Here is a 26,891-nt window from a genome sequence, read left to right as displayed (position 1 = left end):
TGGGCCAGCAGATCAGAGGGGGAATGCAGTCCTGCAGCCTCAGGCAGTGCCGGCACAGCAAGGCGCAGTCCGCCTTGCCCCAGACAGGTGTGGTGCCCGCCGACGTGGTGGCCGTACGCCACCTGGCAATACCGCATGGGAGCAATCCATTTACGGTATGGCTACCCAACAGGCAGCATCATCCGAGATGATGGCTCAGGCCATGGATAGGGTGGCCACTTCCATTGTCCCCCCTGAAAGGCTGATGGAGCGACTAGAGCAGGCAACCGACTCCATCTGCCAGTCACACAGGGAGGACATGTTGGCATCCAACAGGGACAGGCGGGCGGCACTGGCGACTCTGCAGGAGGCCATCTCCATAGAGTCCCAGGGCCACAGGGAAGCCCTGAGGCAGGAGCTCCATCAACTCAGGACTCTTGTTGAGCTTGAGGCTTCAACACACCAAAGGACAGAACAGCAGCTGGAGCGTCTCACCCGTACGCTCTCAGCTGAGATGCAAGCAACGAGGGCGGAGGTCCGGGCATCCCGTGAGTTGTTGCATGGGGACCTCCGCACCCTCATCCTCCCGAACGAGACCTACCACACCCGCATGCTTGCAGCCATGGAGGAACAGAGTAGGGCCTTGCGTGGGCTGCCTCCCATAGTGCAACCACCTCCGTATGCAGCTGCCCAGGGTGATAATAGCGACAGCAGTGATACTCCCACAATAGGGTAGCCGTGTGGGCCATGAGCCCATGGAGGTGTTTTTTTTTCCCAGGATCCACACAGGTGGGTTTTGGTGTGCACCCTGACCTCGGACCTCCTGGGTGGCCTCCCCAACCCCCCCTGGCACTTTAATGGCCATTTTTTATTTTTATTTTTATTTTTAATTTTTAATTTTATATTTTTCCCAATTTTTATGGGACAATTTGTTGGCTTCCGTGGTTCCTGTGGGCATACGCTGCATTGTGGCTGGGCACATGCAGGCTTGTCATGAATTAGGTTCAGATGCCTGGGTTTGAGTCACACACACCCCTCCTGCTTCCCGTTTCCATGGGCTTGCAAAGGGTGTGCCCAAGTGACATTGAAGTACATGGTGACATTGGACTCCCACTACATGTGTGGGTAGTCTAGTCAATACTGTCTATACATTCCTAGTGCATATTGCTGTTGTGTTGTACACTGCATGTTGCATTGATGTGTAACTCATCATCTGTGTCTGCCTCCCAATTTGCAGGTCCCTACCTCATGTCTACACAAGGCCCTCTAGTCTGGAGATGGGGTCCTTGTTGGCAGCAGTGCACCTACAACTCTACATGGCGCCAACACTGTTCAGTTGGAAGTGGTGGGAGTGCAGGCATTTCCAGGTGGTGAGACTACTGATTTATCACATTAGTGAAGTCATGTCAATGGTAGTACCTGCTCAAGTTTGTTGTTGGTCCTGCATTACAGTGAGTATTTCAGGTGTAGCAAGTTTCAATTGGGGACACTGTACATCGCAACACTTGTCATGTTGTGGGGATTACTTTGTTTACCTGCACATAGCATGACATGGCACGGTGTGTTGTGTGGCGGTGCTGGGGATGGGTTGGGTGACATGGCACTGTCCTCTTGTTGCATTTAGCAAGTGGGTATTCATTTTAGCTGCTTGAATGTGTTTCTTCACAACACTGCATTGGTGGTGTGTGTGGGTAGGGATGCACACATTGTAACACTTCCAGGTGAACAATCTCAGGCTGATATGCTTTTCATGGTTGAATCTCCAGACATTCAGGATCAGTGTCAGGGTGAGTCATCATTGACTGTCAGATGGAATGTGCCAGGCCAGTGTGCAGTCCACAGGGGTGTGATTACTATGTGAAGTAATTAGCCACTAGCTGTATACGGGCTGCCTCCCCCCGTGCCCTTTCCCCTCCCATGCGCAGCGGCTGTGCATGTGGTTGGGGATGTGGGGCCACCACCATGTCCACGGCCAGGCCCCGGCGTGTTGCAACGTTGTGCAGGACACATGCTGCCACTATGATCCTGCACACTACTGGGGGAGCGTATAACAGCTGCCCGCCAGAACGGTCAAGGGAGCGAAAGCGTGACTTTAGCACTCCGAATGTGCGCTCCACTATGCCCCGGGTTGTAATGTGGGCTGTGTTATCTCTTACCTGGGGTGGCGTGGTGGGGTTCCGAATTGGCGTCATCATGTGGGGGCTGAGAGGGTAGGCACTGTCCCCTGTGGAGGTGGTGATTGGTATCATTGGTGGGGTTGTGACCTTGCTCAGTATCCAACATGCATGCATGTGCAGTGGCATACATACTCACCAAGCAGCCATGTATCGCCATGCCGCCCAGCATCTAGGTCCCGGCATAGGGTGGACATTCGGTAAATGAAGCTGTCGTGGGTGGAGCCGGGATAGTTGGCATATACTGAGGTGATGATTCCCTTGGCATTACATACTACCTGCACGTTGATGAAATGCCAGTGCTTGCGGTTCCTATAGATGTGCTCAGATGCCCTGGGGGGACGTAGAGCCACATGGGTGCAGTCGATGGCACCTAGCACTTTGGGGAATCGTGCCACACCGTAAAAATCCAGGGCGGCAGCATGCCTTTCTGCAGGTGTTCTGGGCAGGTATATGTGCCTGCGGACTGATGGGCGTGTAGTGATGATGTTCAAGACCTGGTGTAGGCAGCGTGACTGGGTGGCCTATGACACCCCACCCACTATGGCACTTGTCCGCTGAAATGATCCAGTGGCTAAGAAGTGCAGTACATTGAGGACCTTCTCCAGGGGGCTGAGTGCTTGGGAGCACAGGGTGGTTGATGTGAGGTCATCCTCCCACTCACTCACCAGGTCCAGTATTATGTGTGATGGAAACCTGTACCTTCCATACACCTGGTCATCAGGCATCCCGAAAAGGCTGGTTCTGGGTGTGAATATTCTGGCCCTGACTATCCTCCTCCTGCTCCTTTGGTAGCCCACTGCCACTGCTGCTAGGAATGGTATGTTCATCCTGGCTTCTGGCTTGTTATTGTTAAAGTGCGCAAATTCATGCTTTGCGCGTGTTCTAGGCGAGCGTGTGACCCGCGCACCCCTGGAATCCAGTTCCCAGTCCAATAGCGTGTGGAAATTCACACGCACAACGGGATACAGGTGCGCTGACGTACTTGCGTGTGTAAGTGCCCGCGCACCCCTGAAATACACGTACATAGGCCAATCGCGTGTACGGCCAAACGCGTGTACGCGCACTTTTGTCCAATTACACGCGATGACACTCTGACGTGCAGTATTTACACGTGTGCTCCGTCATCACGTGCTGGGTGGGGAACACCCGTGCGGGTCACGTCACATACGCGCTTACGCGCTGAGGGACTCTGGACCAATAGAATCGCGTATGCGTGCTTACGCGCTTACGCGCTAAGGGCCTTTCCTCGGATTTCACGCTGACGTGCCGAATTTTCACGTGCCAAATCACTCCGTATCAAGCTGGCCACGCGAAAACACACGGAAGACCACGCTCCTGCCCAGAAGGCCGAGTTACTGCCCCCCAGTGCCCCGAGCAGCCTCCCACGTGCCATCTGCTGCTGCCTGCCTGCCTGCCTGCCTGCTGCCACCGTGCCCTGCCATTTGGTGCCTGCACATCAGCCATCTGCAGGGGTCCAGTTGCTGTGTCCACCCCTGCTGGAACTGAAGACTCCCGACTGGGATTACATCGCTCCACAGCCCAGACCCAGGACCCAGTTGCCCACCCACACCTGCCTCTGGGGTTGCCATGTCGGGCACTTCCACATCTGGCACCAGTGGCAACCCCAGGCCAGAGGGGCAGAGGGGCACCAGCTTCACTGCCACCGAAGTTGCTGTCCTGGTGGAGCATGTCCTGGGGCAGTATGATGCCCTCTTTGGATCGTCCTGCGCCAGCAAGGATGGACGGGAGAGGATCTGGGCCGACTGTGTGGTTGCCATCAACGCGGAGGGGGTGGCAACCCGCAACGTCCAGAAGATCAAGAAGCGCTGGGAGGACTTGAGGTCCAGGACCCTTGTGAAGGCCCGGCGCCTCGTGGAGGGGGGCCGGGGCCGCATGAGTTCCATCCAGATGAGGGTCCTGGAACGCGTACGCCCAGCGCTCCACGCCCAGATCCTTGAGAGGGAGGCCCGTCTGGAGTTGAGCGGTAAGTGTCCAAGCATTACTGTGTGAGACAGGGCATGTTGCTGTGTGCTGGGTCTATGATACTTGCCTGTATGTGTGCCATAGGCCATGTATGCATGTATGTGTGCATGGACATCATGGTAATGCATGTGCAACCAGTGATGTGTGACCCACATGGTTGTTGCATGTGTTCAAATGCCGCATGGGGAGCCCTATGCAGATTTTGAACATGAGAGCATGCCAGTCTCTGTACCGGGACATGGGTGGGGTGAGGGATGGGTGCTGATGCCAGGTACATATGTGGTAGCCATGTATGTGTGGCTGACCTGCGTGTCTGTGACTTGTGCATGCCATGGATGCATGACACATGTGTGTGACAATGCACAGATTCAGTGAAGCAGCCAAATTGCCCTTGTATCCGCTGTGTTTGTTGTGTTTGGGGCCAGATGGATGTGACTGAGGTGAAGTGTGTGCATGTGAAAGGCATGAGCCATGATGCATGTGAGTTCCATATCATTGAATGTTTCAAGAGTCCATTGGACATGCATGGAAATGTCCATGGCATGCAGCATGCCTGTTACTGTGTGTGTTTTGCCTGGACTGACCCATGTGTTGTGGAGGGACATGATGGAAGTGTACTTTGACAGTGGTGGTCATCTGCTATTGCTTCCTGTCTAGGGGACCATTGTACAGTACCCTGATGCTTGTGTTCTTTGTCTCCCTCTACGCAGCGGCTAGTGAAGAAGAGGGCGGAGACGGCGCTGTGGAGCAAGGCGGCGGGGATGCCCCCACGGCTGCAGCGGAAGGGGTGGGTGAGCCCCCACAGGGGCCTGCTACGGTGGGAGACGGTGAGGAGCCATCCAGGTTGGTGGTTTGCACAGAGGAGGAGGAGGCCGCCACTGGGGCACACATGGGGCCTGGTGGGGGCATCCCTGCTGGTGCAAGTGGTGCAGTCCAGGGCCAGGGGCAGGAGGCAGCACAGGTCACAGTGGAGGGGCCTGTGCATGTCGCTGTCCCTGACCCTGTGAGTGCACCACCATGCACCAGCAGGGATGCCCCGTCCCAGGCCCGTCCGCAGGTAGAGGGGATGTCCATGTCACCTGACTCCCCTCCACCTGCGGACGTGGGAACCCCTGGTCGTGTGGAGAAGGTCCTGATTGGGGTCGCGATGCGCACAGCTGTGATTTGTGATGCCGTGCGTGCTTCCCGGGAGGAGCACGCACGTCATCACGAAGTGCACCGTGCCCCAATTGGGATCGGCCATGTTCGGGGGTTTCCTGCATGTGTTGGCCAATGTGGCGGCCCTCTCCCCCTCTGTGCAGGCTATACACCAGTCGTTCTCCTTGCCGTCTTCCAGCCCAGATGCCACCAGGGCCCCCTGTGGACCTGCCCCGACCAATGCAGCCAGCTCGGTGGGGATCCCATCCCTGCCACAGTTGGGAGTCGGAGGTCCAGCAGGGGTGGACAACACAGCAACTGGACCCCAGCAGATGGAAGATGTGACAGCATCATCAGGCAGGGCACGTGCACGACGGCGTCGGTGGTTTCCATCAGCCTGGATGCTGTCGTGCTGGCAGAGGCAGTGGCGTCGGAGGCAGCAGCGGGCTCGACGTGGGAGGCATCATGGCTCGGGGCCATCAAGATCAGAGGGGCAGGCATCGGCCGGAGGGCAGGGCAACCCTGGGATGGTGGTGTCTTCCGTGTGGGAGCAGTTGGTCCAGCGTATAGGTGCGGAGCGGCAGCGGGCGGAAGAGGAGCGGCTCGCCATGGTCAGGGCGGAGTTCTCCATGCGTCGGGCGTTGAGGCGGGCTGAGTGCCTCGAGGAAGCTCGCAGGGAGTTTGAGCTGAACATGGGGTTATCCCTGCGAGACCTCGGGGCCAGGACAGAGTCCCGCCTCCAGGACATCGACATGGAGTTCGATGATGCCCTGGCCAGCAACATCAACAAGTGAGCCGCAGGACTTGCCCGCTGCCTTTGTATATAGTTATATAGTTAGTTAGTGTTAGGTTTCCTTTATTTGTTTTTATTATTTTGGACCGCTCGGACAATGGCCACTTTTTTGTATATATATTTTTCATTCGGTAGTAGTGGGTTTCCTTTATGGTGTTGGGCTCATGGACCCTGGTACATTCCTGTATATAGTTTGTTTTTTGAAGGAACATTTTCTTTTTTTCGTTATTGTGTTCACCATGTGGAAATGGTTTTTCATTCTTTTCCTTCTACTTGATATTGCTTTGGTCAACATTTGTTTTTGTATTCCTTTTTTTTTTTTTTTTTTACTTTTGTTCTCCGACATGGACCATTTATTTTGTTATCCACATAGTTGTATGTTTGATTTGTTTACTTATTTTTCGTCTTTAATACATTTGTTATTTTTACTTCCACTTGTGTTATTTTGTCTTTGGTTTCATACATGTCATGATATGGGTTTTGACCTTCACTTGCAGCCATTGTGTATGTGTGTGTGACGGACATGTGTTCATTTACATACTTGCCATTGGGGTTGTGTCATGTAATTGCATTCACTATGTGGGTGGATGCAATCCTTGCCTGGGTGTTTGTGCTGGGTATGCTGCCCATTACTGCCATGATTGTGTATCGTCAGGACATGGGGGCAGGGGGACATGGGTGGGGGCCTGGTGGAGGCTGCCCCTGGATGCTGGGGGGTGGGGGTGGTGGGTGACATGGGTGGGGGCCTGCTGGCAGGTGCCCCACAGTGCTGGGGGGTGGGGGTGGTGGGTGACATGGGTGGGGGCCTGGTGGAGGGTGCCCCTGGTGGCTGGTGGGTGGGGGTGGTGGGTGACATGGGTGGGGGCCTGCTGGCAGGTGCCCCACAGTGCTGGGGGGTGGGGGTGGTGGGTGACATGGGTGGGGGCCTGCTGGCCGGTGCCCCACAGTGCTGGGGGGTGGGGGTGGTGGGTGACATGGGTGGGGGCCTGGTGGAGGGTGCCCCTGGTGGCTGGGGGGTGGGGTGGTGGGTGACATGGGTGGGGGCCTGCTGGCAGGTTCCCCACAGTGCTGGGGGGTGGGGGGGTGGGTGACATGGGTGGGGGCCTGCTGGCAGGTGCCCCACAGTGCAGGGGGGTGGGGGTGGTGGGTGACATGGGTGGGGGCCTGGTGGAGGTTGCCCCTGGTGGCTGGGGGGTGGGGGTGGTGGGAGACATGGGTGGGGGCCTGGTGGTGGGTGCCCCTGCACTGCTGGGGGGTGGGGGTGGTGGGCGACATGGGTGGGGGCCTGGTGGAGGCTGCCCCTGGTTGCTGGGGGGTGGGGGTGCAAGGGGACATGAGTGGGGGCCTGGTGGAGGCTGCCCCTGGATGCTGGGGGGTGGGGGTGGTGGGGGTGGTGGGTGACATGGGTGGGGGCCTGGTGGAGGGTGCCCCTGGTGGCTGGGGGTGGTGGGTGATATGGGTGGGGGCCTGCTGGCAGGTGCCCCTGGTGGCTGGGGGGTGGGGGTGGTGGGTGACATGGGTGGGGGCCTGCTGGCAGGTGCCCCACAGTGCTGGGGGGTGGGGGTGGTGGGTGACATGGGTGGGGGCCTGCTGGCAGGTGCCCCACAGTGCTGGGGGGTGTGGGTGGTGGGTGACATGGGTGGGGGCCTGGTGGAGGGTGCCCCTGGTGGCTGGGGGGTGGGGGTGGTGGGTGACATGGGTGGGGGCCTGCTGGCAGGTGCCCCCACAGTGCTGGGGGGTGGGGGTGGTGGGTGACATGGGTGGGGGCCTGCTGGCAGGTGCCCCACAGTGCTGGGGGGTGAGGGTGGTGGGTGACATGGGTGGGGGCCTGGTGGAGGCTGCCCCTGGTGGCTGGGGGGTGGGGGTGATAGGGGACATGAGTGGGGGCCTGGTGGAGGCTGCCCCTGGGGGGTGGGGGTGGTGGGAGACATGAGCAGGTGTGCAGGGTAGTCCCCTGTGGTGTGTGCTGCCTGCAGGGGCCGTGGAGGGTGTACAGGTAATGCCTGGGAGCACACAGCCAAATCGCGTGTGGAACTTCCCGCGCACCCCTGCAATCCACATACACGGCCAAATCGCGTGTGGAACTTCCCGCGCACCCCTGAAATCCACGTACCCTGCCTAATCGCGTGTGGAACTTCCCGCGCACCCCTGAAATCCACGTACCCTGACTAATCGCGTGTGGAACTTCCCGCGCACCCCTGCAATCCACGTACACGGCCAAATCGCGTATGGAACTTCCCGCGCACCCCTGAAATCCACGTACCCTGCCTAATCGCATGTGGAACTTCCCGAGCACCCCTGAAATCCACGTACCCTGACTAATCGCGTGTGGTACTTCCCGTGCACCCCTGAAATACACGTACCCTGCCTAATCACGTGTGGAACTTCCCGCGCACCCCTGAAATCCACGTACCCTGACAAATCGCGTGTGGAACTTCCCGCGCACCCCTGAAATCCACGTACCCTGCCTAATCGCGTGTGGAACTTCCCGCGCACCCCTGAAAACCACGTACCCTGCCTAATCGCGTGTGGAACTTCCCGCGCACCCCTGAAATCCACGTACCCTGACTAATCGCGTGTGGAACTTCCCGCGCACCCCTGAAATCCACGTACCCTGCCTAATCGCGTGTGGAACTTCCCGCGCACCCCTGAAATCCACGTACCCTGACTAATCGCGTGTGGAACTTCCCGCGCACCCCTGAAATCCAAGTACCCTGCCTAATCGCGAGTGGAACTTCCCGCGCACCCCTGAAATCCACGTACCCGGCCATGTCGCGTGTGGAACTTCCCGCGCACCCCTGAAATCCACGTACCCGGCCATGTCGCGTGTGGAACTTCCCGCGCACCCCTGAAATCCACGTACCCGGCCATGTCGCGTGTGGAACTTCCCGCGCACTCCTGAAATCCACGTACCCTGCCTAATCGCGTGTGAGACTTCCCGCGCACCCCGGTATACACGCACACGTTTTTTTTTCTGTCAGCGCCTGTCTGTGTTTGTGGGTACCCCTTTGCACGTCATTTGTCCTGGAGGGCCACAGTATTGGCCATTCATCATGGCTGTATATGGGTGCTATTTGTTGGCGCACCTTTTGGCATACATTTCTTCCAGGCGCAGAGACGCTACCGCCTGCTTTCTTGTGGCGGTCGTGTTTGTGCCTGTGCGCTGGTTTGAGCGTGCGCTTTTTTGCCCTATTCTATTCCATGAATACGTGTTGGAGGCGAGCGTGTGGGCGTTCCGCGCACTTGTACCCTGTGCTTCCCCCTTGACGCCCACTTTTTGGCAAGTTGTTCCCCATTCCGAGTGTTACGCCCCGTGTTACGCCTACTTTTGTTGCGTGCGCCGCGCTATGTGCGATTTTCGCTGTGGCCTGTGCGAATTTCGCTGTAACCTGGCGCACGCCGTTAGATGGCCTGTGCGCCAACGTGCGCCGCGCACTTTCTTATCGCACATCCGATGGTCTTCTCGCGCACGGCCTTCCATGAATCGATGTGCGCTGCTTTTCGTGCGATTTTCGCACTTGCACTGCGATTTTCGCTATTCCACTGCGATTCGCACGTTTTTGGCCACTTGCGCCGCGCTAATTATTCCATGAATCGGCCTGTTAGTTTCACATAGTGAGGGAGGAATTGTCGTAAAGATTTAAAGGGTTTTTGGTGTACATTACACATTAAGCTGCATGTCCACTTATACACTGGAGGTTTTTTTTGGGCAAATGGAATATTTTGTTGAAAGTTTGCTGCAGACGTTTTTTCTATAAGTTTTTTTTTGCCTCTATGGTGTCTCCTTCCATTTCATACCGTCGACCATTACTGTCTATGGCAATTGGGTTGTTTTGTTCTTGTTTTAAGCCTCTTCATTGAAATATGGTTCTGTGCTGCTTCTGTGAATCCATTCACCTTCAAAGAATTTTGAAAAGGTATCTATATTGACATTGCGCATGTTTAGAAGTATGTTTTGTAATGTATTGATTCATTTAGTTAGTGGTTTCATTCTGTTTAAAATCAATATAAACAACGTTTTCTTTAGTAGAAATGCACTGTCAATTAAAACTTAGAGGATTAGTATTCTGCAGTCGTTTTTAAGGGTAGATGATGACTTTTTAGCTGTCTTTATAAGATTGTGAAAAACTCTACGGTGGAACATTTCTTGTCAAATACATTTTTTTAATGTTTTACTGTGCCTACATTAACATAGGTAGATACGGTGTTAGGTCCGTTAGTAGGTATGATTTTGTTTGTACATCTTTTTTTACCTTTAGTTTTTGGAAGACAGGCCATACTTTTTATAAGTGGTTACATTTTGTGAGTGAGGTTTCTAGCTGTTTTGTTTTAATGTTTTCTATAAATTGTTTTAGAGGTGGATGACTTTATGGCTTGCTTTTTTTCTTATCTGCTCTAAGTTTTCATTGTTTTCTATAGAGCTGCTTTTTAGTAGGCCTTCTGTTCTGTCTGTTGGGAAAAAAGAAAGGTTAGGTTTCAAAGTTGTGTAATGTATATGCATATATTTTGGATGGGTGTTTGGGTGTGATTGCATTGATGAAGAGAGTGCTGTGGTATGATTGTGTAGTGGGATGATAGGTGTAGTTGCGAAGGTTGTAAGAGTAAGAGTATGTACAGGTGTGATGGAAATGAATAGTGAGTAACAGTGTGATTGAGTAAGTAGTGACATTATGATGTTTTGAAGAAAACAGTGGTTGTTATAATGGTGGTGTTTAAATGGGAATAGAAAGAGTGTTGCAATATAATGAGTAAGAGCGAAATAAATGTTGTTGATTTGAAAAGAATAGTCTAGGCTAATATAGAATGAAAGTAAATTGTTACAATTGGAAATATATACATGTTATTGTTTGTTTGTTTATTTTATTTCTATAGCGCTCCGGACCCGGGAGTATAAGGGCGCTTAGTACAGGTTACAAGGCACAGTACATGGTAATAAACAGTGATACTAGAACAATTTAAACAGCAGTTATATACAGGCAGTGGGGGTTATAGCACCCAATAGTGACATAGGTGAGGCATAAACAATAAATACAGTATATAGCTAGGTCTGACTTCAAGGTTGACTTTTTGTCAGAAGCCACCCAATGGCAAGTTTCCTGAATGACTGGAAGGATTTGGATGATTTGATGTTCAGTGGCAGGGTGTTCCAGAGTTGGAGGGCGAGGAGAGTGGAGCTTGAACCTTGAACTTAGAGTTAAATCTGGGTACTGTGAGACATAAGGTATTGGAGGATCTCGTGGTTCTGATGGAGAGTTTCGTGGTGAGTTTGTTAGTCAGGTAGGGGTGTGCTAGATAGTTGAGAGCTTTGTACGTGAGGCAGAGTGTTTTTAGATCAATTTTATATTGGATGGTGAGCCATTTGCATGTGGTTCTGGTGGCTGAGATGTGCTCACGTCTGGGAATGTTTAGCGCTGCCTGTAACGCATTATTTTGAAGGACTTGGAGTTTGTTTATTATCGCTTGGTTGGCACCTAAGTAGAGGCTGTTGCAGTAATCTAGCTTAGATTGTATAAGGGCTCTGGCTAGTGTGAGGCAACTGTTAGGGGAGAGAAATGGTCTACAGGCTCTGATAAATTTTCCAGTATATGCAGTGGCAGAGGCCGTCGCGTTAACTTGTTTAGTGAAGTTCATATTGGCATCAAGATAGAAGCCAAGTGTTTTCACATTTTTGGCGACCGGGATGGTGTTGCCATCAATTATGATTTTAGAGTAATTGGGACTTAGTTTTTGTAGGTTGTTCGGCGAGCCAACAATGAGCAGTTCAGTCTTCTCGTCATTGAGGCAGAGGCCATGTGTGGCCATCCATGCCTGAGTGACGGAGAAGATTTCATTGATCCTGGCTAGATCAGTATTGTAATTGCCAGAGATGGTGTGGAGTATCTGGGTGTCATCCGCGTAGTTTGTGTAAGTGACACTCAGGCGATCCAGTTTATCAAAGAGGGGCTTTGTAAAGATATTGTAAAGGGTGGGTGAGACACATGATCCTTGTGGGACACCACAGGTGATAGGGATAGGGTCTGCTGTTGCCTCCAGAGAGAAGACCCTCATGGTTCTATTGGCCAGGAAGGACTGTATCCACGTGACAGCAGAGGGGGAAAAGTGGGCGGCAGAGGAGAGGTGGTTACAGAGTATTTTATGATCGACCAGGTCGAAGGCTGCTGAGAGATCTAAGAGGAGTAGGATGGCAGCCTTGCGCTTATCTTTAATTTCGTCAATCTGACTTTTAAGGTCAACAAGGGCAGTTTCTGTTCCATGCTGAGGCCGGAAGCCAGTCTGACGCAATCCGAGTAATTGGTAAGACTCTAGGTAATGCTGAATTTGCAGGCAAGCAACTCTGTCAAGAATTTTTAACAAGAAGGGAACAGTTTTGATGGGCCTGTAATTTGTGGGGATGGAAGGGTCCAGAGTCTGTTTTTTTAGCAGTGGGAGGACCCATGATTGATTCAGAATGTTGGGTACCGAATTAGTGGAGAAAGACGTATATTGATGTACTTTGTAGGATGTAAAGAGTGTTCTTTTTTCAGTAGCTGTCTTTGGCAATATTCATCTTTCCTGTAATTGTAAAATAAATGTAGTGGGCATATATGGTAATGATGAAGTACTTTTAGCATGCACAGTTGTTATTAATGAAGGTAGGAGGATTTGTTGGGAAAAATAGATAATAAAGTTGTGTTATGGGTGGTGCACGAAAATGTGTTAACTATGTTGTTAAAACGATTGGAGTATGTTGTTGAATCTGCAAATAGAAATCTTGGAGAGTTTTATAGTGGTTTTTTTTATGCAGTTGGCTGTGATTAACAGGAGACATGTACATTGAGAGTTCAAGAGTACATCTGAAGTGTTGAACTGAGATGACGGGTTAAATGTAGAGTTTTTGGATGTGATTGGTGGATGGATGTGTGACAGTTTAAAATCAGCCAATGAGGGAGTGTTAGAAACATGAAAATAGAAAGGGTAAATGGACTGCCATATGCTACGTAGTCCACCATTATCACGGACACCACATGTGCCTGTGGGGTCTTTCAAGGATGCCTGGCATGGAAATTCGACTGCGGAGACCGCGGACAGTCGTGGATGAGGGATCAGCCAATCAGGTTTCCTGGTTGTGGTGTACAGCAAGAGAGGGTAGCAGGAGTTTTGTTTGGTGAGTGCACTGAAGATGGCTATGGCTATGTGTTTGAGAAAGCAGAGTCTATGGATTCTGGGAGACTCTTAGATCCATTGTCTGAAGGTGTATTCTGAGTACTGTGGCTTGTCTGAGAATCTTGTATTCAATGAATTTCAAGTTTCATGGTATGGAGTTCCAGGAATCAAGTGGGCACAATTCCTCACGTTTTGTGAGAACATGGTTCACATGAAGCATCCGGACATCATTGTAGTTTACTGTGAAGGAAACAGTTTGGGCTATGTTACCAGCATATCATTACAGTTTGCAATGAAGGATACATTTAGAAAGTTGATGGAATTGTTTCCACATTCGAAAATAATTTTTCTTCAGTAGCTAAGATACAAATGTGGAGGCGTTCAAATGTATTTTTTTCCACAAATTGAGAAAGCAAGGCACATTGTGAACAAATTCGTATGTGCCTTTTTGAGGGATGATGGCATGACATCTCTCATTCTTGAAAAATATCAAATTTGATATTGTCAACATTTTTCGAAAAGAGTGGATCTAACGGATGTGGCCAATCACATTTTTCTTGAAATGTTCGAAAGAATGAAGCAGTTTCTGTGAACGCATAAAATATGGATTCAAGTATTCTTTAGAAGTTGAATTAAACAAAAAGGAAAAAGCAAAAACAAACTGGAAGCACTTTTTATGAAAGTTAGACAAAATATTTTAGTTCTGTAGAATATTTGTTAGTCTAGTGCATACAATGAAATGATCAAAAACATATTTAAAAGTCAAAAAGAGAAAAATATATTAAAATGATGTTCATTCCCCCCCATCACCATGACTGGAATTTTCCTGTTGTCCAGGACTTGTAGACTGCAAAGGGTCCTGTGATTTCTTTTTAGTTACATTTTTTAACTCTGAAAGGTGGCTCTTAAAGTATGTGTTTTGTGATTTTGTATGTTTTTGTTCTCAGGAGAGGCAAGGTAAGAGGGGGAGCAAAGGTAGGGAAGGGGCACCAACCACAGAGATGGAGGTGCAGGTGGACATAGGAAGATGTTGGGCAGGCCTTAATTTAAGGTAGGTGGCAGTGTTTGTCATGCTCCTTGACTGTGACCTCGAAAACACTTTGAAATTTCTCCCCCCTGCAGATCGGTGCTTTGCAGCATAAACATAGTTCTATGACCCTCGAAAGGTAAGACTCATCAGCGTTATGAATGGCCAGCGAGGCCACCATTGGGATCTTCTGCTACAGAGGATTATTTTGTGTGAAGGCAGGAGCGGTCGAGGAAGATGGGGTAGAGGATGTCAACCTGCTTCTCAGTGAGGAAGGAACTGCCTTTCTCAGAGCACCTGAGTGGTCCCGTAGGAGTACTTCCCAGGTTTTGCACGACTGAGTATTATCCCGCACTCAGTGCATCTGACCTTGACTGTCCGAGCCTTTGGTACACCCCCAAAGGTGGCAAAAAAAGCCAATCCCAGGACTCACTTTGGGTGCTGGAGCTAGGCACTTCTTTACCACATCTTCGTCTTCCTCTTCATCCACTTCTGCATCCGTGTGGATGTTCCTCTTTCCAGGCCCTGCAGATGGTGATGGTGGGGGTGGCTGCGGAGGAGGAATGGCCATAACAGATGCCATTGCAGCAGATTGCAAGTTTTGCTAAGCAGATGCTCTGAGGTGCTATCTCCTGGATTGCCAGATTGAGAATGACTGAAAAGTAATGGGTAAGTCTTACAGAGGAACTGTCCGCAGACCATGCGACAGTCTGCAGACAACCACGTCCAAAATAGGCCTTGGAAAGTTGTAAAAACTTGCAAGATCTACTAAGATTGGAACTCTGGGAGGATACACATTCAACTTGAAACACTCTATAGAGGCCAAAAATTCAGTTTTAAATTGTCCAGGAAGCACAGACAGTGTTCGAATGCAGACCATCAAGCTGCATGGATGCGGTCACATGATGACGTCCGGGAATGTCCTTGGTGCTGACGTATGTCCACAGACACCCATCCGGCAGGAGACCGCCAGGTGTGTCCGCGGACTAATGAAAAGTGCGTCATGCAAGAACAGACATGTACAAACATGGCGCGCTGTCCGCCGACACCCTAATTCGGAGACTGAACACCCCGAACAGTCGTACAGTCTGTGGACTATTAATTGAGGTATTATGGCAGAATAATATACAAGATATTTATACTATAAAACATTAATTTATTTATGAAAGACATGGGGTATCGGAATTGGAAACATAAATGGGAGAATTTGTAATTTCTAAACAATCAAAGCATCTTTCATTTATATTTTGGGAATTTGATGGGGATGATTGCTGGGGACAAAGGGGACAGGTACAAGAAGGACAGTGATATTGAACATTTCTAATAACATGATTTTTAACATAATTTAAAAGTTCCTTAAGGTCATTACTAAGTTCTTCCAATTTTGCAGACAAGAGCATGATTTTATTATGTAACGTTGGGGATAGAGATTGCCTTTTTGATTCTTGAGATTCTCCATAATAACATTTGGGTGTTGTTTCTTCATGTACAGCTTGTACTATAAGAAAAGACACAATTATTATTTCACTGAGGTCTGTAGAAATTGCATTATTTGTTTATATTAGAATATGTATTGTTTACCATTAGACACATTATCATCACTCATTTCTTCTTTTGGAAAGTTTTCTTCCATCCACTCACGTGTGGTTGCCATTTCTGTTAAAATAAATAAATTGTGATATTTGCTTCTAAGAACTGTTTACATAATGAATGGTAATAATAGATAAATAAATACAGTTTGCTTACTATTTGGTGAGGGATTGTTTTGCAATGAGTGCCTGGTGTATGTGAGTCTCTATGAAGAGTTGTACTGAAGTGATAATATGAGGTGTACAGTTATAGTCTGTGCTCTGTGCATTCCATTATATTGTGTAGTAAATATAAAAAATTATGTGCAGATATTGAAGTGAGGATTTGTAAGAAAAAAGTTATAGTTGGGTGCAGTAACTACAAGTAATGTTGTTTTATGTATATGTGTCTGTTGGTTGATAGGTAGAACATTTTCTGTTCTCCCCTGTGCTTCTGGGCTTTGTGAATGATACTTTGGCCCTCATTCTGAGTTTGGTGGTAGTCATGGCGCTATTTGCGTTATGACTGCCACCAATAACGGTACTGAGTCCGGATTGGTGCAATGGGGACTTACCGGTCTAGTCTGACCTTGGCGGGACCGGTAAGTCCCCATTCACCAAACCATTCCCCATTCCCATTGAGCCCCTATAGGGCTCAATGGGAATGGGGAGGGTGCAGATAATGGGCTCGCGAATGTCAAGCCCATTATTTGTGCCCTGGTCCCTTAATGGGTCACGTCCATAACGCCAGGTCAGACCAGTTGTTAAAGGAGGGACACGCTAAGGGACCTTGTAGGAGGGCGGTAAGGGATTACCGGCACCGGTCTCCTTACCGGTGCTCGCTATCCCTCATCGCCAACCTCGGAATAAGGGTCCTTCTGTCTGCGGACTATCTTAATGTCTGCAAACTCTACAGCTGCTACAAGGGGGATGAGTATAATATAAGAAACTTGTAGCAATTTAAGGGTGCACTGGTAAAAACCGATGAAATTCTGTGAAAAAGCTTTGTTAAAGGGATGTGATGGTTAAGATGCACTAATAAAAACCTAGGAAATTCAGTGAAAAAAAGTTGTGAAAGGGACGTTATAGTTACAAGTAAAACCATAAACCCACAGAAATTCGCCAGTTATGGTAAGCTAAGCAACCATAACTCGTGCCACCACCGTACACTGCTAAGACTAACTCCCAGGACATCAAAGATTATATCACAAATGTCATTGATGACATCATATATGAAATTGATTTTGATAAACAGTCCCTACAAGGGGTTGTGTTTATAAAATCGGTAACAACAATCAAGGGTGATCGGGAGAGCTATTATGAACTATTTAATGTATTACAAATGTGCTCATCTTAACAAAACATTTTGGAGTGTTTTACTTAATAGATGAACCTAATCGTACATACACATAAGCAATGGTTGCATCATGCACCAGATAAGAACAATATTTTTTGTCTGGTAATTTTGGATATACCTTATCAGAGTTTTGAGTAATGTTAAACATGGAATACATAGCTAACAATTCAAGACTTACTACACACTGGTGTTAGTACAAAGAATGCATGTACAATCCCACAATGCATAGAAATCAGAGGCATAACAGGGAAACTAAAGTAAGGAAGAAAGAAAGAACAGCAACCAGATAATGTCAACCACATTAAAGTTCATCTTAAAGTGTACAAATGATTTGTGTGTTTGAGGCCTCCCTATTGCCCTGTGTATGTGGAAAAAGGTACGGGCTCACTGTACCTTTCACAAAAGAGGAACAACTCATTTGCAAATCAGTCTTTGTCCCACACACTTAAGCAGTCCAGCACCGAAATGCTAAGCAATCCTCCTTTGAACAAGAGTACCGAAAGCAACCTCAGACACGTGTTTCAACCTATTCGGACCTCATCAGTGAGGTGGAGCTGTGCCTCTCTGAGCACAGTGAGCAAGGAGTCCATGTTTGGATAACACTAGATTGCTTAGGGTGACCAACCTTAAGTTCCTTAAACATAAAAAAGAGGTACGGGCGCACCTCTGTGAGAACGAACATGGCCTAATGACCTGTTCTATGGGAAGTCCACAGCCGCATGCAAATGGGTATTCCTCCTTTGTGCAAGGTACAATGAGCTAAAATGTGGCTGCAGACTCTCCAGTGGGTACCTTCCCATAGAAAAGGTCATTAGCTTGTGTTAATTCTCGCAGGATTTCCTCCTAGATTTGGGGTTTTCACTTGGTTTTGGACGGTGGCATTCATTTCTCTTATCTTTGGATCTCCATTGGAATTTGGCATTTAGTACTTTCCCTGTGGATCCTCAGCTCTTCTTTCCTCCAATTACTGCACATCTTCCTGGATTCCTTCTCCATCAAGTGCTCTGGTGTTCTCCTATTATCTACTCCTCCTTGGTTGGGTTGTTGTGCCATCCAAGTAGGTCCTTGGATCCTTTTGCTTCACTGCTCGGTGGACTGATCTGGACTAGAGTTGAACACTTGGAACTCTAGTGATAGATGCCCTCTTTCCACCCGGGTTAGTATTAGATTCTGCACCCAGTTCCAACACCACCGGCTGGTTTTCTTGCATATGGACTATAACCCCTGCAAGAAGAACACCAGGAACCCATTCATAGGTTTGACCACCCTTAGCCGTAACTATGACGTAGTAGGGGATACTAAAGGGTACTGATCGGGCAGGTCACAGATCACTTTCAGTTGCTCATTTTTGTTTGGGCAGTCCCTTTTTAGCTGAGGAGTTTTCAGTACACCCAGCCTTATGGTGGGGTCTGTCTACCTTTTTGTTTGGGCCCTCGACACCCAAGTAAGTTGATTTTGGTGGTGGTGCTCTCCAAAGGAAAGTATCTTGTGGCAGGGTCATTGTGTGTATTAGAGTGCCAACTATATATATACATAGTCATTGGCAGAGCCTTCCTAAATGCTTGTGATCTCAAGCGAGATACATTACTCAGTAAACCTAAAAAATGTGCCATGGAAGTTGAGCAGGATTTTAGACTTGTCCTTACTTTTGGCCCAGAGTCACGTCAGATACATGACATTGTTTGCAAACATTGGCTTGTACTCAAAGCAGATAAGGATCTGTCCACTGTCTTGCCTGGTTGCCCTTGTCTCACTTACCGTAGGGCTCCTCACTTATGGACTAACTTGTTTAGAGTTTTCTAACCTCTTTTAAACCTGTTTCGTTGCTTGCACAACAGAAAAAGGGCTTTCTTAATGCCATAAATGTAAGGTATGTGAGTAAGTATGCTGTTCCTCTTTCTACATTTAAACATTCTGTTGTTGGTACTACCTATACCATACTTTTTAACATCAATTGCAATACAGAATGTGTTGTTTATGTTCTTAGTTGTCATTGTGGCAAATGGTATGTGGGCAGTACTATGTGTACATTTAAGATTCAGATATGACAGCACATTCGAGCAATTAAGCATGCTGACCTGTCCTACCCTATTGCAAAATGTTTTCATGAACATCACAATGGGTCATTGGATGGCTTTACATTTTTTGGTGTGATTCATGCCATCAAACATCCCTTGGGTGGTGACAGGACCCTGAGATTGAGACAGCATGAAACACGAACAATACTGGGCGTTCATACTAAAGTTCCCTTCGGCCACAACGTTGGTAAGGAACTCTACACATTCATTGTTGCATGACATGTTATTTTGTACCTTGAGATGCTTGATAACTTTTTCTTGATTTCTCATTTTATTGTATTGTTGTGTGGTTTATTTGAGTGGATTTCGTCCAGGGCATTGGGTGAGCTGCCATAGTGGGGTGGAATTTGCTTCAATATGTGTGCGGTTTGATTAGCACATAGCACTCCATTTATAGTAGGATTTTCTGCAGTTCTTTTCCATGTGTTGAATGACAATTGTTATTTGTCAGTTATTTTAGTATGGGTGGAGTTTTCAGGTTTCATTTTAGTCTTTGGTGGTTTGGGTTCAATGCTCTTTATAGTTGAGCATGCAGCTTTCACCTGCCCATTCCTGGGCAAAATGGGTGTGAAATTCTTATCCTACACGTTTATACTTGTGATTTTCTGGTGTATGATGAAACATACATTTTCAAGTATAGTGTATTTGTTTGGTACTATTGCAATGTTGTGATTCCATGTTTGTACTTTTTTACATGATCATGCACTTTGCACTTTATTCATGCCTTTTCTTGGTTTGGTGTCTCCCCTCACCTACATCAACACTCTGGCTAATCTATTCAATTATTTTTAGATTTTGTGTATACCTGTGAGTATTTTACTGACATTTAAAGATAACTGATAGATAATAATGCTGGCTGAGAGGTTTGTGAGAGTTCCCAACAGTGGGTGAAACCATAGAGTTGCACTTAAGCATTAGTATGGTGAATTGTGTTCGCCAATTTTTGTTTTTGAATTTTGTGCATTTTGCATATTAGAGAACAATGCTTTTTTTTGTGTCTTTTCTCACCCCTATAATTAGTTTGCCTGATATTTTTAGAATTGTGTCTATACTTTTGAGTATTTTACTCACGTTAAAAGATGGCTGCCAAGTTGTGCTTTGGGAGTTGTCAACAATAGGTGGAACCATAGAGCTGTACTCATACATGAATGGTCTGATGTTTGCAGCATGCTCTGTGTGAACAAGCACACAGCTGGGTGTGAAACACGTTGCCTTTTTTGCTTTTCTGCCTCGTGGTGCCTGGAAATGCCTTGAATAAACTTTATGTGGACTTTTAAACTTTGGTGTCCTGTATTTAATAACACATTGTAGCTGATCTCGGCATATTTGTGGCATTATTTTGGTGTCTTTCAATATAGCGTGAGAGGGAAAGAGAAGATCAGGAGACGGGTTGTGTAGAGGGAAGTGTGATGAATCACAGGAATGTGTCCGTTCTCACCATGGGGGACCCACTTGTGATGCTAGGGAGATGGGCCCACTCCAAAGTACCCTCTCTAGGAGTGGAGACAAGCAGGACATTACAGGGAGAGACATTTGGGGAGAAGTACTTCTGTTCCCGTGAGGAACTCCCTAAGTCTTCTAACTTTACCTTTTTAACCATATCCCACAAGGAAATATACGACTAAGGAACAAATATGTGTTATTGTGACACAGAAACTTTGACCATCCCTTTAAAGGAAGAATAGTTTTTAACTGAGACAAAGATGATGTATAACGAAGATGAGGAGCTTCAAGGGAAAGCCCGATGGCTGCATCATCTCTGCAAGGGGAAGCGACTTGGAACTCTGAGAAGCCTGCAAATTGAAAACTGACTGTTAAGCCAGAGTTGAGGTGGTGGACGTGCAGCGTCTTGTCAACTCGAGGGAGAGAGGAGCAGCAAGCACCGCTGTGACAAGAGGTAGCCAGTGGTAGACCAAAGGTCAGGGCTCAAGTCGAGGGTACACGTGGGTGGACAGAGTTCACCCACTTTTTTCAGAGGTTGGACTCACCCAGCTAAAATGAGAAACATTGAATGTCCTCTTTGAATTCATGAATTCAAGCCGACCTCGGGATTGAACCACACTCCTCAGGTTTGCAGGCCAGACACTTCACCACTGCACTATATAACCAAATAACAGACAACTAAAGGTGAGATATTGCATTTCCGTACTGCATGTTCCAGGGAAAACATTTGTATTGGTTCTTGGAGTTTAAAACATGCACACCTTTTAACGTTTTCAAAAACACTATTAGAAGAAATATCCTCTCTTGGGGTCTCTTCACGAGGCTGGCGGTAACCCTTAAACGTGGCAGTACCGCTATTACCGCTGCATTTAAGAATCCGCCAGATCATGGCCTGGGTGGATTTCCCCCCAGCTGTGAGCTGGGGTAAAATCCACAGCAAATTTGCTGATTTTCGGCTCCATTACCGCCGGCGGGAAATCTGCCGTTGCTAATAGCACTAATTTGCCCCTTTGGGCCCAATGGGGAATGAGGAATTCCCAAATGAGCCCAATGGGGAATGGGCACTAACCGTTCCGCCAAAGCCGTGATCCGGCGCTAATAGCGCCGGGGGGTTCGGCGGTAGGGCTAATAGCACTGGGGCTAATAGATCCAGCGTTATCGCCCAACTAGTGATGAGGCCCTTGTTGTTTTGTGCTGATTTTACAAAAGGCAAATGCCATTTGTCCTGTGCAATTTGAGTCGTTATGCAAGGCCAATTTTATGAAATTTACATATTTCACCTTGATAATTTCTGGTGATTTCACATCCCACTGCGTTTGTTGATGAGTCCCCCCACCTTAATTTTTAGGTCTTGGCCCCTGCCGGAGGTCCTAAGAATTAGGCTGAAACTGCACAATAAACCGGTACCTAGGATACCAAGAAGCCTTCAGAATTTGGAGAAAGAGAACTGAGAAGAGAAAAAGGGTTCGGGCGAGTGATAGAGAAAATCGAAGCCTACAAAATGGAAACACAGTGACGTTATCCCCAAGAGAATCGGGCAACGGGATAAACGGGAAACCCAGGGAGGAGACAGAAAGTCTTTACATGAACATTCATACTCGTCCCAATCAATATAGTGTGAATATACTAGTAAGAAGAAGAAGACAGATTGAAAACCATTATATGAACATGTATACTCGTCCCAGTCAATAAAATGAGAATATAACAGTGAGAAGAAAAGGAGTGAATGAAAAATATTATATGAACATTCATACTTGTCCCAGTCAATATAATAAGAATACACCAGTGAGAAGAAGAGAAGTGAATGAAAACCATTATATGAACATTCACAATAACCTCAGTCAATATAATGAGAATATATCAGTAAGAGAAGTGAATGAGAATCATGATAAGAATATTCCTACTCATCCAAGTCAAGATAACCAGTAAATAGCCTGGAGAATAAGAGGAGTAAAAGAAGGTTGCTATCAGAGTACTCACACTTGTCAAAGTCGAGATAACAAGAATACAGTAGTGCGAACAAGAGAAGTAAAAGGGAATTGTTATCAAACTATTCCTGCACGTCTCAGTAAAGACATTCAGAGAATAATCCAAAAAGAGAAAGAGTTGGAGGCTAATCACTCTGAGAGTACTCATACCTTTTGCAGTCAAACTCAGGAAGGCGTCAACATTCAAGGGAAGGAGCATGCGAGAGAAAATCCTGAGAGTAAGGATAAAGAAACTTATATCTTAAAGGATATATACCCTACAAAGGTTGGTTAAACACTGTGAATCAGATAGAAGAGAAAGAAACCTCAAGCGAGGATCACAGATAGGTTGGATAACCCTACCCTGGACAAATAAATATTGGAAATAGAATTAAGGAATAAAGTAACCAACAAATAACAGACACTGACAGAAGAAAATATATCAGTAGTGAACCAAGAAGCCACAAGTTGAGAAGATCAAAACGAGTAATAAAGTGCTAAAATAATTGTGTGAACTAATTTAAGAAGTCACAAAGAACTATTTGAATATTAGTTATGGAATATAACTTTGTGAGGAGCAAGACTCCAGGAAAATTGAGCCGTTCTCCTGTCCTTAGTTGTTAAAATAGTGGCAAGTTGTTAAAATAGTGGCAGGGTCAGTTAGGGTTTGATTGGGACAGTGGACAGATTCTTGTAAGGCATTCACTGGCAACTGACAAGCACCTTAGTTAGTTAGTTGGTTAGTTAGTTAGTTAGTTAGTTAGTTAGTTAGTTTGTTAGTCAGGGAAAACCCCTTCGAAATAGGGAGAGAAAGGCCTCTACCTTTTTCTTTAATAAACACACATTAAGAAATGTCTAACAATAGTCTGTGCCCTTCTTCTGACTCACCACAGAAGGGATAACGCTACAGGTAGAGGAGAGTGAGGAAAGTTTTAGGCGATGTTCATCTGGAGGACGTTTTCTTGAGGGAGTTGGATAGATTAAGCTATAGCCTTTAGGCCTCCCTATAATAGGGCTAGCCTAGACAGAAGCATTTATATGTACTTGTATTTATTTTAGACCCCTTCCACACTCCTGCTCCCCAAACCTATAGATGTAGAAGAACAGAATAATTGGGCCTCATTACGAGGTCGGCGGTAAGGGGTTAATGGCACCGGTAAGGATGACGGTGCCATTAACCCCTTACTGCCGCATTCCGAGGTCCCTTAGCCGGTCCAACTAAGGCCGGCTGGTTTTATCAGCCACCCTTAGCGGGAGCCGCTAAGGGACCATGGAGCTAATAACGCGCCTGCTATTTGCAGGCCCGTTATTAGCTCCTTCCCCATTCCCATTCGAGCCCTATAGCGGCTCAAATGGGAATGGGGAATGGTTTTCAGAATGGGGATTTACTGGGTCCTCCAAGGTTGGAATGACCCGGTAAGTACCCATTCCGAGAACCCGCACCCGGTATGCTGTATGGGGGTAGCCATGGCGCTAATAGCACCATGGCTACCTCCATACTCGTAATGAGGCCCATTGTATTGATTGCCTGTTGCATTTTCCAAGTTGCAACTTGATACTGCAACATGATATTGTTTAAAAATGCCAATAAAAATAACTTTAAAAAAAAGCAGATTTGATTATTAACAAAATGTGTATTGCCCAGATTGCACATCTCTGACAATGAAGTCTGAATGCTGGTTCCTTCATTAATATCCAAATAAGAAGTTTGCCACATTCATTAATATGAAATTTCATTCACAATGTTTATATGTTGAGGAGTTTCGATATGTAAGTCATCACTTTAATTAGCCTTTTTTTTATTATATTAGGTAGCAATACACTGGCAAAATATTAACATGGACATTGGTCAAATATGTGTTAAACGCATGACTATATTGTGATTTAGTCATTTATCTCAAATCTGTCTTCCCCTTGTAATCACTGGTGTAGCATTATATAGTACTGGCTCTTTTGCATTGTATACTTTTCTGGTAATAACTACATATGCAAGTTAATTTGGACCTACAAATAGCAGATGGTTCTACAAAGCCAGTTAATACTAACATTGTGATTCATTTCATGAGCATGCCCTTGACAATCCAATGCTTACTCACTCTGTTAGCTGAAAGATAATATAAGCTATCCTTTAAAAACATATATCCCACTAAAGTAAATGCTATACTTAAGACAATATGTGTGGGGTATTGGTGCATTATTTACTTACTGTCCCATGAAGAAGTGGGGCATGGCTGTTATGAAGCTCCCAATAGTCATCAAAAAACAGCCAGCTGCAATGATCTTTGGTCTATGACAATTTGCTCCGAAGTAGCTTACAAATGCTATCACCAGCAAATTACCTATAAAAGCAAAGACATCTGTTAAACTTTTTTCTCTTTTGTCTCTTCTCCAATGCCACTAACTATGATGTCCCCGAAACTACATATTAACTGTATGAAACCGATTTCATTGCCTTACATTTACATAGCTGCCAACTGGCCCCATGTCATGTGTGAAACCTAGAGCCAGTGCTTCCTTTCATTGAATTCTAGGACTTGTTCTGTTTTTTAAAAATGGAAGCTAAGGGGGACCCCTTAACAAATGATACACTCTAACTGGCCCCTTTATACAAGTTGCACCAATTTACACTTATTAATATTATTAAAACCTTTATTTAATAAGCTTGACAATACAACTCTGAGGCACCAGCACTACATAGTTGGAAGCAGGCATAGATACAGTATCCAGCATGGATGGCAACAGACTTAGAGAGTGCAACTTCTGTAGAGGTAAGGGTCGTTACAAGAGAACATCAACAATGCATTCTGGCTTATACAAGTGATGCGACAGCACTGAAAGTAGAGGTCACTACAAAAGCTTCAAGGGGCGGGGGAAAACCGTGCATACATATTAGGTGGGAATAGTCTCATCATCAGAGTCTGTAGTTAGAGAGGATACATATAGATGAAAGGGCATCCAGATGTCCATTGGTTTAGATGCCATGGGTTGTAAATGTATCCAGGGATCTTCGGTATCTGCAGCCCAGGTAACCGCCTGGAGCCACTGTGCGTATGTGGGGGTCTAGGCCGTAACCAGAGTAGCAAGACACAGTGGGCTGCAAGCAGTAGACAAAGGCCTGCAAGTTTCCTAGCGACCCCGGCTCATCCGGGGGAGTTCATGGAAAAGACATGTTAATGGGGATGAAGTGATGGTGCATTCCGTTATGTTTGATAGGGCTGTGCATTCCCCTTCCCAGAATTCAGTTAGTCCCGGCACGACCATATCATGTGTATATAATTTGCATTGTCAGAATTACACCTTGGGCATGTGGGTGGGTGGTCTTGCGACATATGGTTCGGTCTGATCGGGGTATAGTGGAACCTATGTAGGATCTTAAACTGGATCAATGTGAACCAGGAATTAAATGAAACATCGTGAATGCGGGCACACATGGTCTGTTATCTCAACTTCCAGATCCTTATTCCAAGAGTCTCTGAGCTTAGTGAATGTAGGGACTGCCGTGTTCTGCAGATTCTGCTTTTGAGGGTACACTTATTAGTATGTTCTTAAGTGGTTTCTGGATGGTAATTCATGAATTCAAATGAGAAAATGTCCCAGTGTCACTTTTATTTCATCATAAAAGGCAGTGGCCCTCATTACGATACTGGCGCTAAACCATGGCGCTATTAGCACCATGGTTGGTGCCGGTATCGTAACGAGTCCGCCAATGTTCAATGGGGATTTACCACCCCATTCCAAGGTTGGCGAGGTGGTAATTCCCCATTGAACATTGGCCCTTCCCCATTCCCATTTTTGCCCCATGGGACTCAATGGGACTGGGGAAGGCGGTAAGTACGGTACCACAAATTGCAGTACTGTACTTACCTCGAGAGTCCCTTTGCGGGTCCCTACTTTAACGGATGGTCTAGACCAGCCGTTCAGGTCGGGTCCCGCAAAGGGACCTCGTAATTAGGCGCTAAGTGTTTAATGGCACCGCAGCCTTTTACGGTGCCGTTAAACACTTAGCGCCAGGGTCCTAATGAGGGCCAGTGTATACCCAGAGAGTGTCCAATAAAGTTGCCAGTGCATTTCAGAACACTGCCCTCATCAGGGCTAGACACTGTTATGTCAGCAATATACGTGTTACCAAAGCTGTAATCCAGTAACGTGTAAACATATAGAACCATTTATCATAAACAAAGAGAAATAGAATGAACATAAATCAAGATGATGCATCCAAATGCATACCCCACAGTAGGT

At 47.1% G+C, this 26,891-nt stretch overlaps 1 protein-coding gene across 1 annotated transcript in view; it reads right to left on the bottom strand.

The window, feature by feature from the left end:
- Window positions 1–26,891, bottom strand: part of LOC138513506 (solute carrier organic anion transporter family member 1C1-like) — a 503,198-nt gene that overhangs the window by 304,150 nt on the left and 172,157 nt on the right. Inside the window, exon 4 of the mRNA XM_069628421.1 lies at window positions 24,859–24,991. Within this exon, the coding sequence (XP_069484522.1) occupies window positions 24,859–24,991 (133 nt within the window). The remainder of the gene's footprint in view (window positions 1–24,858; window positions 24,992–26,891) is intronic.

Source organism: Ambystoma mexicanum, chromosome 12 (assembly GCF_040938575.1).
Source record: "Ambystoma mexicanum isolate Mex_15411 chromosome 12, UKY_AmexF1_1, whole genome shotgun sequence".
Classification (NCBI taxonomy): domain Eukaryota; kingdom Metazoa; phylum Chordata; class Amphibia; order Caudata; family Ambystomatidae; genus Ambystoma; species Ambystoma mexicanum.
Note: the sequence above shows the minus strand (reverse complement) of the source record. Positions and strands in the feature narration are given on the sequence as shown.